Source organism: Triticum dicoccoides, chromosome 6B, assembly GCF_002162155.2.
Source record: "Triticum dicoccoides isolate Atlit2015 ecotype Zavitan chromosome 6B, WEW_v2.0, whole genome shotgun sequence".
NCBI lineage: Eukaryota > Viridiplantae > Streptophyta > Magnoliopsida > Poales > Poaceae > Triticum > Triticum dicoccoides.
This window is the reverse complement of record NC_041391.1, coordinates 689,479,496-689,492,092: the sequence shown is the minus strand read 5'-3', so window position 1 is coordinate 689,492,092 and position 12,597 is coordinate 689,479,496. Positions and strand designations below refer to the sequence as shown.

Here is a 12,597-nt window from a genome sequence, read left to right as displayed (position 1 = left end):
GTTTTAGGAAAATTATAAACTTTCTATTAGTGCCATTAGTTTTCAAATTTGAAAACACTTTTTTTGTTTTTTGTTTTCTTTCTTGCTTTATTTATTTTATTTTGTTTCTACTTACAAAAAAATACTTATTATTGTTTTTTTCTTGTGTTTTCTGCATTATTTATTTTCTTTTGTTTTTTGCTTTATTTTTTAATTGTTTTTGCTTTTAGTTTTAGGAAAATTATAAACTTTCTGTTAGTGCCATTAGTTTTCAAATTTGAAAACATTTTTTTTGTTTTTTTGTTTTCTTTCTTGCTTTATTTATTTTATTTTGTTTCTACTTACAATAAAATACTTATTGTTGCTATTTTTAATTATTACGAGGGCCGAACCATAAGACATTAAAGCATTTCAAATGAACTCTGAAAAAGTTGAAAGTTGGCATGGTATCATAAATTGACCCACATAGGATGTGCATGTACAAAACGGACAATGGTATCATACTCGTCAGTTACAAAGTTGGCATGGTATCATCATAATAGTTGCGGGAGAAAGTCTTCACTTTTTCTTCGCTTGTGTCATTTGCTTATTGCGCCGTAACCATGGATAATCTTCATCGTTTATCAGGATGCTGGGGTCAGCCTTGACTTTAAAGGGAGAAATTTCATGAAACTTTTCATAATCTTCAGACATGTCTGTCTTGTCCTCCACTCCCATGATGTCCCTTTTTCCTGAAAGAACTATGTGGCGCTTTGGCTCATCGTATGATGTATTCGCTTCCTTATCTTTTCTCTTTCTCGGTCTGGTAGACATGTCCTTCACATAGATAACCTGTGCCACATCATTGGCTAGGACGAACGGTTCGTCAGTGTACCCAAGATTTTTCATATCCACTGTTGTCATTCCGTACTGTGGGTCTACATGTACCCCACCTCCTGGCAGATTGACCCATTTGCACTTAAACAAAGGGACCTTAAAATCTACTCCGTAGTCAAGTTCCCATATGTCCACTATGTAACCATAATATGTGGCATTTCCCCTCTCGGTTGTTGCATCAAAGCGGACCGCTGTTTTGGTTGGTGCTCTTTTGATCTTGGTCAATCGTGTAAAATGTATTCCCATTTATCTCGTATCCTTTACAAATCAATACAGTCAAAGACGGTCCCCTAGACAACAAGTACAGCTCATCACAAATAGTGTTGTTACCTCTGATACGTGCTTCCAACCAACTGCTGAAAGTCCTGATGTGTTCACATGTAATCCAGTCGTCGCACTGCTCCGGGTGTTTGGAGCGCAGACTGTTCTTGTGTTCATCGACATACGGGCTCACCAAGGTAGAGTTCTGTAGAACTCTGTAGTGTGCTTGAGACCAAGAATATCCGTCCCTTCATATTATTGAGTCCCTTCCAAGCGTGCCTTTTCCAGTCAGTCTCCCCTCATACCGCGATTTAGGGAGACCTATCTTCTTAAGGCCAGGAATGAAGTCAACACAAAACCCGATGACATCCTCTGTTTGATGTCCCATGGAGATGCTTCCTTCTGGCCTAGCGCGGTTACGGACATATTTCTTTAGGACTCCCATGAACCTCTCAAAGGGGTACATATTGTGTAGAAATACGGGGCCCAGAATGACAATCTCGTCAACTAGATGAACTAGGACGTGCGTCATGATATTGAAGAAGGATGGTGGGAACACCAGCTCGAAACTAACAAGACATTGCACCACATCACTCCTTAGCCTTGGTATGATTTCTGGATCGATCACCTTCTGAGAGATTGCATTGAGGAATGCACATAGCTTCACAATGGCTAATCGGACGTTTTCCGGTAGAAGCCCCCTCAATGCAACCGGAAGCAGTTGCGTCATAATCACGTGGCAGTCATGAGACTTTAGGTTCTGAAACTTTTTCTCTGCCATATTTATTATTCCTTTTATATTAGACGAGAAGCCAGTCGGGACCTTCATACTAAGCAGGCATTCAAAGAAGATTTCCTTCTCTTCTTTGGTAAGAGCATAGCTGGCAGGACCTTCATACTGCTTTGGAGGCATGCCGTCTTTTTCGTGCAAACGTTGTAGGTCCTCCCGTGCCTCAGCTGTATCTTTTGTCTTTCCATACACGCCCAAGAAGCCTAGCAGATTCACGCAAAGGTTCTTCGTCATGTGCATCACGTTGATTGAAGAGCGGACCTCTAGGTCTTTCCAGTAGGGTAGGTCCCAAAATATAGATTTCTTCTTCCACATGGGTGCGTGTCCCCCAGCGTCACTCGGAACAGCTAGTGCGCCGGGACCCTTTTCAAAGATTATGTGTAAATCATTGACCATAGCAAGTACGTGATCACCGGTACGCATGGCGGGCTTCTTCCGGTGATCTGCCTCGCCTTTGAAATGCTTGCCTTTCTTTCGACATTGATGGTTGGTCGGAAGAAATCGACGATGGCCCAGGTACACATTCTTCCTGCAGCTTGCCAAGTATGTACTATCGGTGTCAAGTAAACAGTGCGTGCATGCGTGGTATCCCTTGTTTGTCTGTCCTGGAAGGTTACTGAGAGCGGGCCAATCGTTGATGGTCACGAACAACAACGCCTTTAGGTTAAATTCCTCCTGTTTGTGCTCATCCCACGTACGTACACCGTTTCCATTCCACAGCTGTAAAAGTTCTTCAACTAATGGCCTTAGGTACACATCAATGTCGTTGCCGGGTTGCTTAGGGCCTTGGATGAGAACTGGCATCATAATGAACTTCCGCTTCATGCACATCCAAGGAGGAAGGTTATACATACATAGAGTCACGGGCCAGGTGCTGTGATTGCTGCTCTGCTCCCCGAAAGGATTAATGCCATCCGCGCTTAAAGTAAACCATACGTTCCTTGGCTCACTTGCAAACTCATCCCGGTACTTTCTCTCGATTTTTCTCCACTGCGACCCGTCAGCGGGTGCTCTCAACTTCCCATCTTTCTTACGGTCCTCACTGTGTCATCGTATCAACTTGGCATGCTCTCTATTTCTGAACAGATGTTTCAACCGTGGTATTATAGGAGCATACCACATCACCTTCGCAGAAACCCTCTTCCTTGGGGGCTCGCCGTCAACATCACCAGGGTCATCTCGTCTGATCTTATACCGTAATGCACTGCATACCGGGCATGCGTTCAGATCCTTGTACGCACCGCGGAAGAGGATGCAGTCATTAGGGCATGCATGTATCTTCTGCACCTCCAATCCTAGAGGGCATACGACCTTCTTTGTTGCGTATGTACTGTCGGGCAATTCGTTATCCTTTGGAAGCTTCTTCTTCAATATTTTCAGTAGCTTCTCAAATCCTTTGTCAGGCACAGTATTCTCTGCCTTCCACTGCAGCAATTCCAGTACGGTACCGAGCTTTGTGTTGCCATCTTCGCAATTGGGGTACAACCCTTTTTTGTGGTCCTCTAACATGCGATCGAACTTCAGCTTCTCCTTTTGACTTTATCATTGCGTCCTTGCATCGACAATGACCCGGCGGAGATCATCATCATCGGGCACATTGTCTTCTTCCTCTTGATCTTCAGCAGCTTCGCCCGTTGCAGCACCATCGTGCACATCCTCTGGTTCCTCCTGATCTTCAATAGCATCACCGTATTCAGGGGGCACATAGTTGTCATCGTACTCTTCTTCTTCGCCGTCTTCCATCATAACCCCTATTTCTCCGTGCCTCGTCCAAACATTATAGTGTGGCATGAAACCCTTGTAAAGCAGGTGGGTGTGGAGGATTTTCCGGTCAGAGTAAGACTTCGTATTCCCACATATAGGGCATGGACAACACATAAAACCATTCTGCTTGTTTGCCTCAGCCACTTCGAGAAAATCATGCACGCCCTTAATGTACTCGAAGGTGTGTCTTGAACCGTACATCCATTGCCGGTTCATCTGCGTGCATTATATATAATTAAGTGTGTCAAAAATCATTACAGAACATCATGAATAGATAATTAAGTGACCAAATTAATAGAAGTTCATCATCACATTAAAACCAAAGTACATACATAGTTCTCATCTAACAACATAAAGCTCTGCAGAGCATCTAAATTAATTAAACCATACACTGAAACTATGTAAAACATTTCAATGTGAAAACAAATGCGATCATAATCGCAACCAATGTAACAACTGATCCAACGGCATAATGATACCAAGCCTCGGTATGAATGGCATATTTTCTAATCTTTCTAATCTTCAAGCGCATTGCATCCATCTTGATCTTGTGATCATCGACGACATCGGCAACATGCAACTCAAATATCATCTTCTCCTCCTCAATTTTTCTAATTTTTTCCTTCAACAAATTGTTTTCTTCTTCAACTAAATTTAACCTCTCGACAATAGGGTCGGTTGGAATTTCCGGTTCAACAACCTCCTAGATAAATAAAATCTATGTCACGTTGGTCGGCATAATTGTCATAAACAATAAATGAACCAATAGTTATGAAAAGATAATATATATACGACATCTGAATCATAGACATGACGAGGGCCGACGGGGGCGGATACCAAAACCATCGCACTATATAAGATGCAATAATAAAAGTAATAAAATTATACAAGTATCTATATAAACATACAAGTAAGAGTTTTTTTTCCTTTCAGAAAGAAGATAAGAACAAGAGGCTCACCACGGTGGTGCCGGCGACGAGATCGGTGCGGGCGATCGACGGCGGTGAAGACGGGGACAGGACGTGACAGACCGCTAAACCTAGACAAATATTGAGAAAAATGGAGCTTGGAGGTGGAGCTTGGAGAGGAGAAAGCTTAAGTAGTGTGGCTCGGGCATTCCATAGAACACCTAGTGTGCATAGGAGGTGAGCTAGAGCACCACAAAGCTCTCTCCTCGCCGGCCACGAAAAACAGAGCAGTGAGAGTGTTGTGCTCGCGGGGTATATATAGACAATTAATTGGTCCCGGTTCGTGGCTTGAACCGGGACTAAAGGGAAGCCTTTGGTCCCGGTTCAGGCCACCAACCGGGACAAATGGTTGTGGGCCAGGAGCAAGGCATATGGGTCCCGGTTCGTCCCACCAACCGGGACCAAAAGGTCCAGACGAACCGGGACCAATGGCCCACGTGGCCCGGCCGGCCCCCGGGGCTAACGAACCGGGTCCAATGCCCCCATTGGTCCCGGTTCTGGATTGAACCGAGACTAATGGGCTAACCCGGCCTGGACCAATGCCCCCTTTTCTACTAGTGATAGATGGAGTCAAGAACAATCATGTACCGTAGTACACAGATGGAGTCAAGAACACAGGACCAGTGCTTCATATATATGTGCCCTAAGATTCCAGAAAGGATCGGTCGGCATCTGATCCCTTCGGAGAAAAGCAAAGACAAGTGAAGAAAATGTCAATACAATGTAAACAATGTGTGTGTAAAAAAATTGTTTTTTTACAATTCAATCAAATGCTTAACATGTATTTGAATTTTTAAAACATTTATCTGCAGAAAAATATTAAAGCATATGTTTGATAAATTGTTCGCCATTTATTTGAAATATGTTCAATGTATTTCAGAAAAAGGTTACGCGTGCATACAGAAGATGTACAGTGTTCACTAGAAATTATGACATGTATTTAAGAAAGAAAAACAAAAAATGAAGAAAATTGATAAAAATATGTAGAAACACAGAAGAAAAAAGAAACAACACAAAAGGTTCTGCCGGTACGAACCAGTCCATGAACGTTTCTAAAACCACTCACTGTAGGAAGCCACAGGATTGGACCTGCCTGTTAACGGACCCCCAAAGGCAGATATAGCCCTTGCGCTCCACGACGGTCAGGCCCACAATGAAACCTTCAGCTCACTGCACAAAAAAGGGATCATCTTCAGAGATCATTAGTACATAAATATCAATAGGATAAATGAGCGAGCCTATTATAATATTGACATCTTTAAGGACGCCACAAGGTTTCCTGTCGCTTTTATCTTCAAGCTTAATGACAACATCCGTGTACTCAAGAGTTCAAGGAGAAATCTCATTATAGATTTTCGCATAAAGATTGTAAGGAACACTATTGACTGGGTAACCAGGGTCGCATAACCCAGAATAAGACTTGCACCCGAAGGAACATGATGAAATTTGTTTACATGTACCTTTACCTTCGGCAAGAAGTTGTATCTTTGTCTAGGTGGACTTCCTTGTTCACCACCGGTATGGGTGTAGCAAGTGCTTTTGCTATATCAACATAAGGTGGAGTCCCACATTGTTCTAACTTGACATTATTTTTCCCGTAGCCCAGGGTGGGTGTTCCCTCTGTCTTCCTGCCATTTGGCTTATGATAGGCTTTTTTTCGTCTCTCAAGCGGAGTAGTCTTCTTCCTTATAGCCTCCACCATGTGAATGGCTTTAGACTCCCTACTGTGTTTCAAATACCTTTTCTCTCGTAATTTCAAGAACTTGGAAAAGTGTTTCAAAACATGTAACATGGGGTCAACTCCAATATTCGTTTTTAAGAAAAATGATGTTTGTTTTTGGGTTTGTCCTTGATTTGATGTTTTAGCATAATCAATGTTCGCTTTTAAGTTGAGAAATATATTTTGGTCAAAATTAGTATGTGCCTCTTCAGCCTTGTCCAATAGTGTTTGTTTGATTCGTAGTCCGCCAACATGGTACTATATATGGCTGCCCCGTTGCTCTTGCATCAACTGCGCCTCCCACCTTGACTGACTGCCTCAACCACCTCCTTTCTCCTCATATAAGCCTACACATGCCACGACTACTACTACATCGAGGTTTCGATTGCCAACTGCCGTCGGCCGCCACGCCGGCCGCTTAATGCAATATCCAAAATATGTATGCCATCGCTTGTCCGCTGTTGGCCCTTGTGCAGCAGTGTGCACGCCACCTCCTAACTGTTGTGAGTGCCGAAGGGCAAATGATGGAAGGTACAAGCACCGGGACTATGGGAGCGAGCAAGGTATGCTTCACCTCTTCTAATCATAGTGTCGTTCGGTTCTTCGGTTGGTACACATTCCCATTACTAATTGTCACAGTCTAGCAGTACAAATATGTAGAAGAAACATAATAGAGGACAGTCTGCGTAGCCGCTGGATTGCTAGTTAATCCTTTACCTACAATTTTTGTATGATCTATGACTTCACAAATATCAAGATGGAATTGATATACCCAAAGAGGATGAGTATTTATAATAAATATTTATATTGAGGTTATACTGATCTCTAGATGATCATTTACGGCCAGCTCAACTAGAATCATCATAGACTACAAATATAAGTATCGGAAAGTTAGTTATGTTCTGATTCAAAGAAGAAGTAATGATGTTTTTTTATTTTTCGTTTCAGGCAATGATGGTGAAATATCAGAGTTGCCCACATACCCGCATGTCATATTTAGCCATCTTTGGGCCATTCCGGTGTATCTTACTGCTCTGGGGCACTAGATACTAGTAATTGGCCACAATACCAAGCCCAAGAATGTTATTTTTACCATGTATTTGTGTGAATAAGATAGATCTAAGATGAAAAAAAATAAATTTTTGTGCATATTTAATTTTAGTATGAAATCCCCCATGGTTGCTCGTACATATTCAATTTGCAAATACATGGATTCGACATAAGGGAAGCCAAAAAATATTTGCAAGTATTAGCAGCTGAGTTGTCAATTCAACCACACCTGAAGATTAATTATCTGCAGCAAAGTGATCAGTAGCAAAGTAGTATGATAGTTTTGATAGTAGTAGCAACAATAATAGTAATGGTAAGAGTGATAGCAATAGTTTTGTAGCACTAACGGTAGTAACAACAACAGTAGTAACTTAGCTAGATCAATATGCAGGAAAATCGTAGGCATTGGATCGGCAATTTGTTGAATGATATTCATCATGTAACAGTCATAACCTAGGAGATGCGGCACTAGCTCCAGTTTATAAATATAATGTAGGCATGTATTCCGTAAATAGTCGTACGTGCTTATGGAAAGAACTTGCATGACATCTTTTGTCGTACCCTCCCGTGGCTGCGGGGTCCTATTGGAAACTAAGGGATATTAGGCCTCCTTTTAATAGAGAACCGAAAAAAACATTAACACACGGTGAATACATGAACTCCTCAAACTACTGTCATCACCGGGAAGTGTCCCGACTATTGACACTCTGGGGTTGCCGGATCATAACACATAGTAGGTGACTATAATTTACAAGATTGGATCTAGAACATAGATATGATGATGATAACATACACGGTTCAGATCTGAAATCATGGCACTCGGGCCCAAAGTGACAAACATTAAGCATGGCAAAGTTATAGCAACATCAATCTCAGAACATAATGGATACTAGGGATCAAGCCCTAACAAAATTAACTCAATTACATGATGAATCTCATCCAACTCTTCACCGACCAGCGAGCCTACGAAGGAATTACTCACTCCCAGTGGGGAGCATCATGGAATTGGCGATGGAGAAGGGTTGGTGATGACGAAGATTGAAGATCCCCCTCTCTAGAGCCCCAAACAGACTCCAGATCTGGCCTCCCGATGAAGAACAGGAGGCGGCGGCGGCTCCGTCTCGAGAAACGCGATAATTCTTTTTCCCTTATTTTTTTCTAGAAAAATGTGATTTTATAGCGTCGGTTTCAGGGTCTATGGGGCCACTAGGTGGGAACAACCCACCTAGGAGCGCCTAGAGGGGGGCGCCCTGGTGGGTTGTGCCCACCCAGGTGTCCCCTCCGTTGGTTCTTGGCTTGAGTATTTTTTTATTCATATAAAAATTCCTCGCAAAGTTTCGTTCCAATCCGAGAACTTTTATTTCTGCACAAAAACAACCCATGGTAGTTCTGCTGAAAACATCGTCAGTCCGGGTTAGTTTCACTCAAATCATGCAAATTAGAGTCTAAAACAAGAGGAAAAGTGTTAGGAAAAGTAGATACGGCGGAGACGTATCACCACGCAGTGGGTGTATCTTTCCGTTGTTTGGCATTTCACCTCTCCTATGAAAGGTGAAGGTAGATGAGGGGGGGGGGGCTTTACTCTCATCCCCTTCCCGCCTTCATCTTCTTGCTCGAGCTCAAGCTCCCAAGTCTTTAAACGCACCCGATTCCAAAAGGACCGTGCTTTCCCACTCACAACCTCACCCAACGACATGGCCGAGGAGAGGAAGCAGAGCCATGGACCCAGGGCGATGAACGCTGACAAGAAGCATCAACGGACCCCGCGGATGCTTCTCAGACGAGGGGAAAGTGGAGTCTCTCCACCGTGGATCAAGTGTTGTTGGTCCGGTTATCCACGGCCAGATACTTGCCGCTGTCAGGGCAAGCCTTTGCTTGTTCTGCGCTCATTGTCTTCCAGTCAAGAGATGCTCGCTGGTGAACTACAAGGTCGGGGGGAGGTTAGGCGAGATGCAGCCCGGGAAGGGACTGCCTCTGACTGGCCGCGGGCGAGGCTGACGGTCAAGGTGACGCTGAGGGGTTGGGGTAGAGAGAGAGGAGGCAAAGAGGAAGGAGTTGGTTTGATCAAATGACTCATCCTATACTGCAAGTGAAAAGAGAGAAAACCGCTACCACATGGACGATTTTGCACTCAAATCTGGTTTTGGACAAACTTACCCGGTTTCAAGATTTGAGGGACCAAATGTCTCCCAAAAATTCTTAAGGGACCAAAACATACTTTTCTCTTTTAATTACTACGTTCAAACTTAACCAATTTTTACTAGTTTTGGCAACTTTTTAAAACAGTAGTGGAAAATTTGCAACTTGATGTTGTATGTTGCTGCTTTCAACAAGAAGGCGTGAAGGCTTGTGTGAATACATCGAAATCACAAGATGCTTGCTCCTACAACACTATCATGTGTTTCTATTTCTGTACTTTTTAGATGGGTGTTTTACGAATATCCATTTGTGAACCAAGGTTCATCTGCACCCGGTTAAGAAAAAAAAATCACAAACGGTACTACAAAAATTCAAAAAAATCTGATCTTTTTGTATGGAAAATAATTTAGTGCATGAGGCGCACTCCACTTTTCAGATCATTTGGACATATGAGTAGTTCTCAACAAAAAGACAAACTGGGTCAGAACAATACATGAACATTAATCTTTTTCACAGACCCTAAATTTTTCTTTTTTGCTGAGAGCTACTCTTTTGTCCAAATGATCTAAAATTTGAGCTACTCAGTTGTCCAAATGATCTAAAATTTGGAGCGCACCTCATGCGCTAAATTATCTTTCATACAAAAAATTCAGAATTTTTGAATTTTTCTAGTACTTGTTTTGTATTTTTTATTCATCATGGGTGCAGCTGAGCCTGGGCAATGAATTGCCTCGTCCGGCGTTTTAAGACTATTGGTAAGCTTTATTTTTAAAGACACTATTATGTTATTATGCCATTTTCCTGGCACATACCCAGATTTCTGTTTTGCTACATTTTTATGACACATGGCAATTCTTCATGGTGACTTTGGGTCAGGTCATGGGATGTCTTTATTACTTTGCCTTGGCATTTTTTGATTTCACCAAAAAAATATTTAGAAATTAACAAAAGGCGCATAGCAACAGCAGCAAAAGCCCAAAAAAAAAAACAAGGAACCAGCCAGCGAGCGCCAATGGACCGCGGCCCCGCTCGAGTCGCGTGAACGTTATAGCCGCATAAAGCCCAGGCCCAAGGCAACACAGGGATAAGCCAGGTTCCCCAAATTGCCGCACAAAAAAACCCCAACCCTAGCACGAGCACCACGCCGCCAGCGGCAGCCATGGCGACTGACGCCGACCTCGCCTCTCTCGACGACGCCCCCGCCTCTTCCGCCGCTCGCTTCCACCCCAAGGTAAGGGGCAAGGCCAAGGCCAAGGCGAAGACGAAGGCGAAGCCCAAGGCCAAGTCCGGACCGGGGGGTGAACCCCACGCGGCGGAGGGTGGCGTGGACGCGACGGAGACGGGCATGGCGGGTGCTAGCGAGGGCGCGGATGAGATGGATCCTGAGGGCGAGGACTTCGTGGTGCGGGAGATGGACGTGTATTTCACGCCCAAGCCCTTCGGCAAGGACACCAAGCTCTACATCGCGCAGTACCCGCTGAGGCCATGCTGGCGCCCCTACGAGCTCGGTGAAGTGTGCAAGGAGGTTCGCGTGAGGCCGGAGAGCTCAGAGGTCGAACTGGATTTGGAGATCGATACAGAGAGTGACAACTACGACCCGGAGGTTTCTGCATCTTTCGGGCTGACAGAGCAGACCTTATCATCATCGGAAGCAGCAGCTGATGTGGCCGGTTATGCCGTCGGGGTTCTTCGAGGCAACTTGGTCCATCTGAATCATCTTGATGCAGTTCTCCAACTGCGACCGTCGATGTCGCATCTCATTTCCGGTGCATCGCATACTACCAGGCAGCCTTTACAAGAGGTAGAAACAAATGTTGGCCAGACGGTTCCATCAGTTAAGGGAGATGAGCGCTCAGAGGGTTCCCACAAGGACTCAATTAAAGAACCCGAGCCATGGATTTCGCTCACTTACGAACCAGCTGGGAGTGATGTTGCAAGCAGGTACTATGCTGAGATGATGGCAAATGAGGGCAGGCCCATGGATTTCACAATGAGCGCACAAGATTATGCAATGTCATTGTGTCCTGGAGGGCCAGCAGGCAGCAAGCATATTAACAGATGCGAGCTGTTACGCAAGATGCTTTTGCTGCCACTGGATGTGCGCCTCAAGAAATGGTTTACTGAGGTGTCGCAAGTGAACCGCTTTGATGCTCTAACGCATCTTGCTCCAGACTGTTCGGAGGAAGACCTTCTGAAAATTCTTCCAGCGTACGCAGATTTGGTGCGTGGTTTATGGGTCTGCAAAAGCTCTTTGCTGTATGATGATGGACATGCTTCCAAAAGGGATAAAATTCTGCTCGGATTTACAAAAGGGGAGTCCATACCTGTGACATATGTAGAGAGACTGATCAGAGATGAGCGAACGAGGAACATGATATTGAACCCACTGGGTAAAAGAAGGGAGAAGCTTCAAGACTACAAGTTTATAGTACCAGCAGATTCATCATTCATAAGACGTTATTCCCATATAGTCAAGGAGCAGGAAAATGCTTGGTCAGTCCGCCTAAGAGCCTGAAGAAATGACTTGCCAATGCAAGCTATGTTACACTATCCTAAGAGCGGCTACCTTTTTTATCTTTTCATATTAGATTCTTAGTGCAGTGGTCCTAGATTGCAACCTGAGGTCATCCTGTTGCTACTTGTTGTCATCATTTTCCGACAGTAAGAAGTGGTTCTCTTTGAAAATGAGTAGCGTGAGCTCTTTGGATCAGTGGACGGTATTCTTGCAGATATATTACAATTTATGTTTAATACATTTTGCAACCCCATTTCATTAAATAGTTTATATTAGCCCTTCTATTTGTGCTATACTGCTTTACGAAACAATTGATTGCCTCTGATTTATGGTCTTTGTGCGTGGTTAGGCCGGGCAGATTACACACACATATACCAAGTAAAAATTGAAGGTCAAAAGAAAGTAAATCAAGGCAGTTCTATTTATTGGTGCCCTTTATTACTACTCTGCTTTGAACCCAGAGTTTGGATCCATACATTGCAGTAGAACTATTGGTTGATTAAACATAAGAAGACATGACTTAATATTTGACAAC

The 12,597-nt window shown here is 43.7% G+C and overlaps 1 protein-coding gene across 1 annotated transcript; it reads left to right on the top strand.

Moving 5' to 3' along the window:
* Positions 1 to 10,706: 10,706 nt before the first annotated feature.
* Positions 10,707 to 12,267, top strand: LOC119324993. The gene has a single exon (XM_037598753.1). It carries the CDS (start codon positions 10,707 to 10,709, stop codon positions 12,060 to 12,062), a length of 1,356 nt encoding a protein of 451 aa, XP_037454650.1. The 3' UTR covers positions 12,063 to 12,267.
* The last annotated feature ends 330 nt before the right edge of the window (positions 12,268 to 12,597 follow it).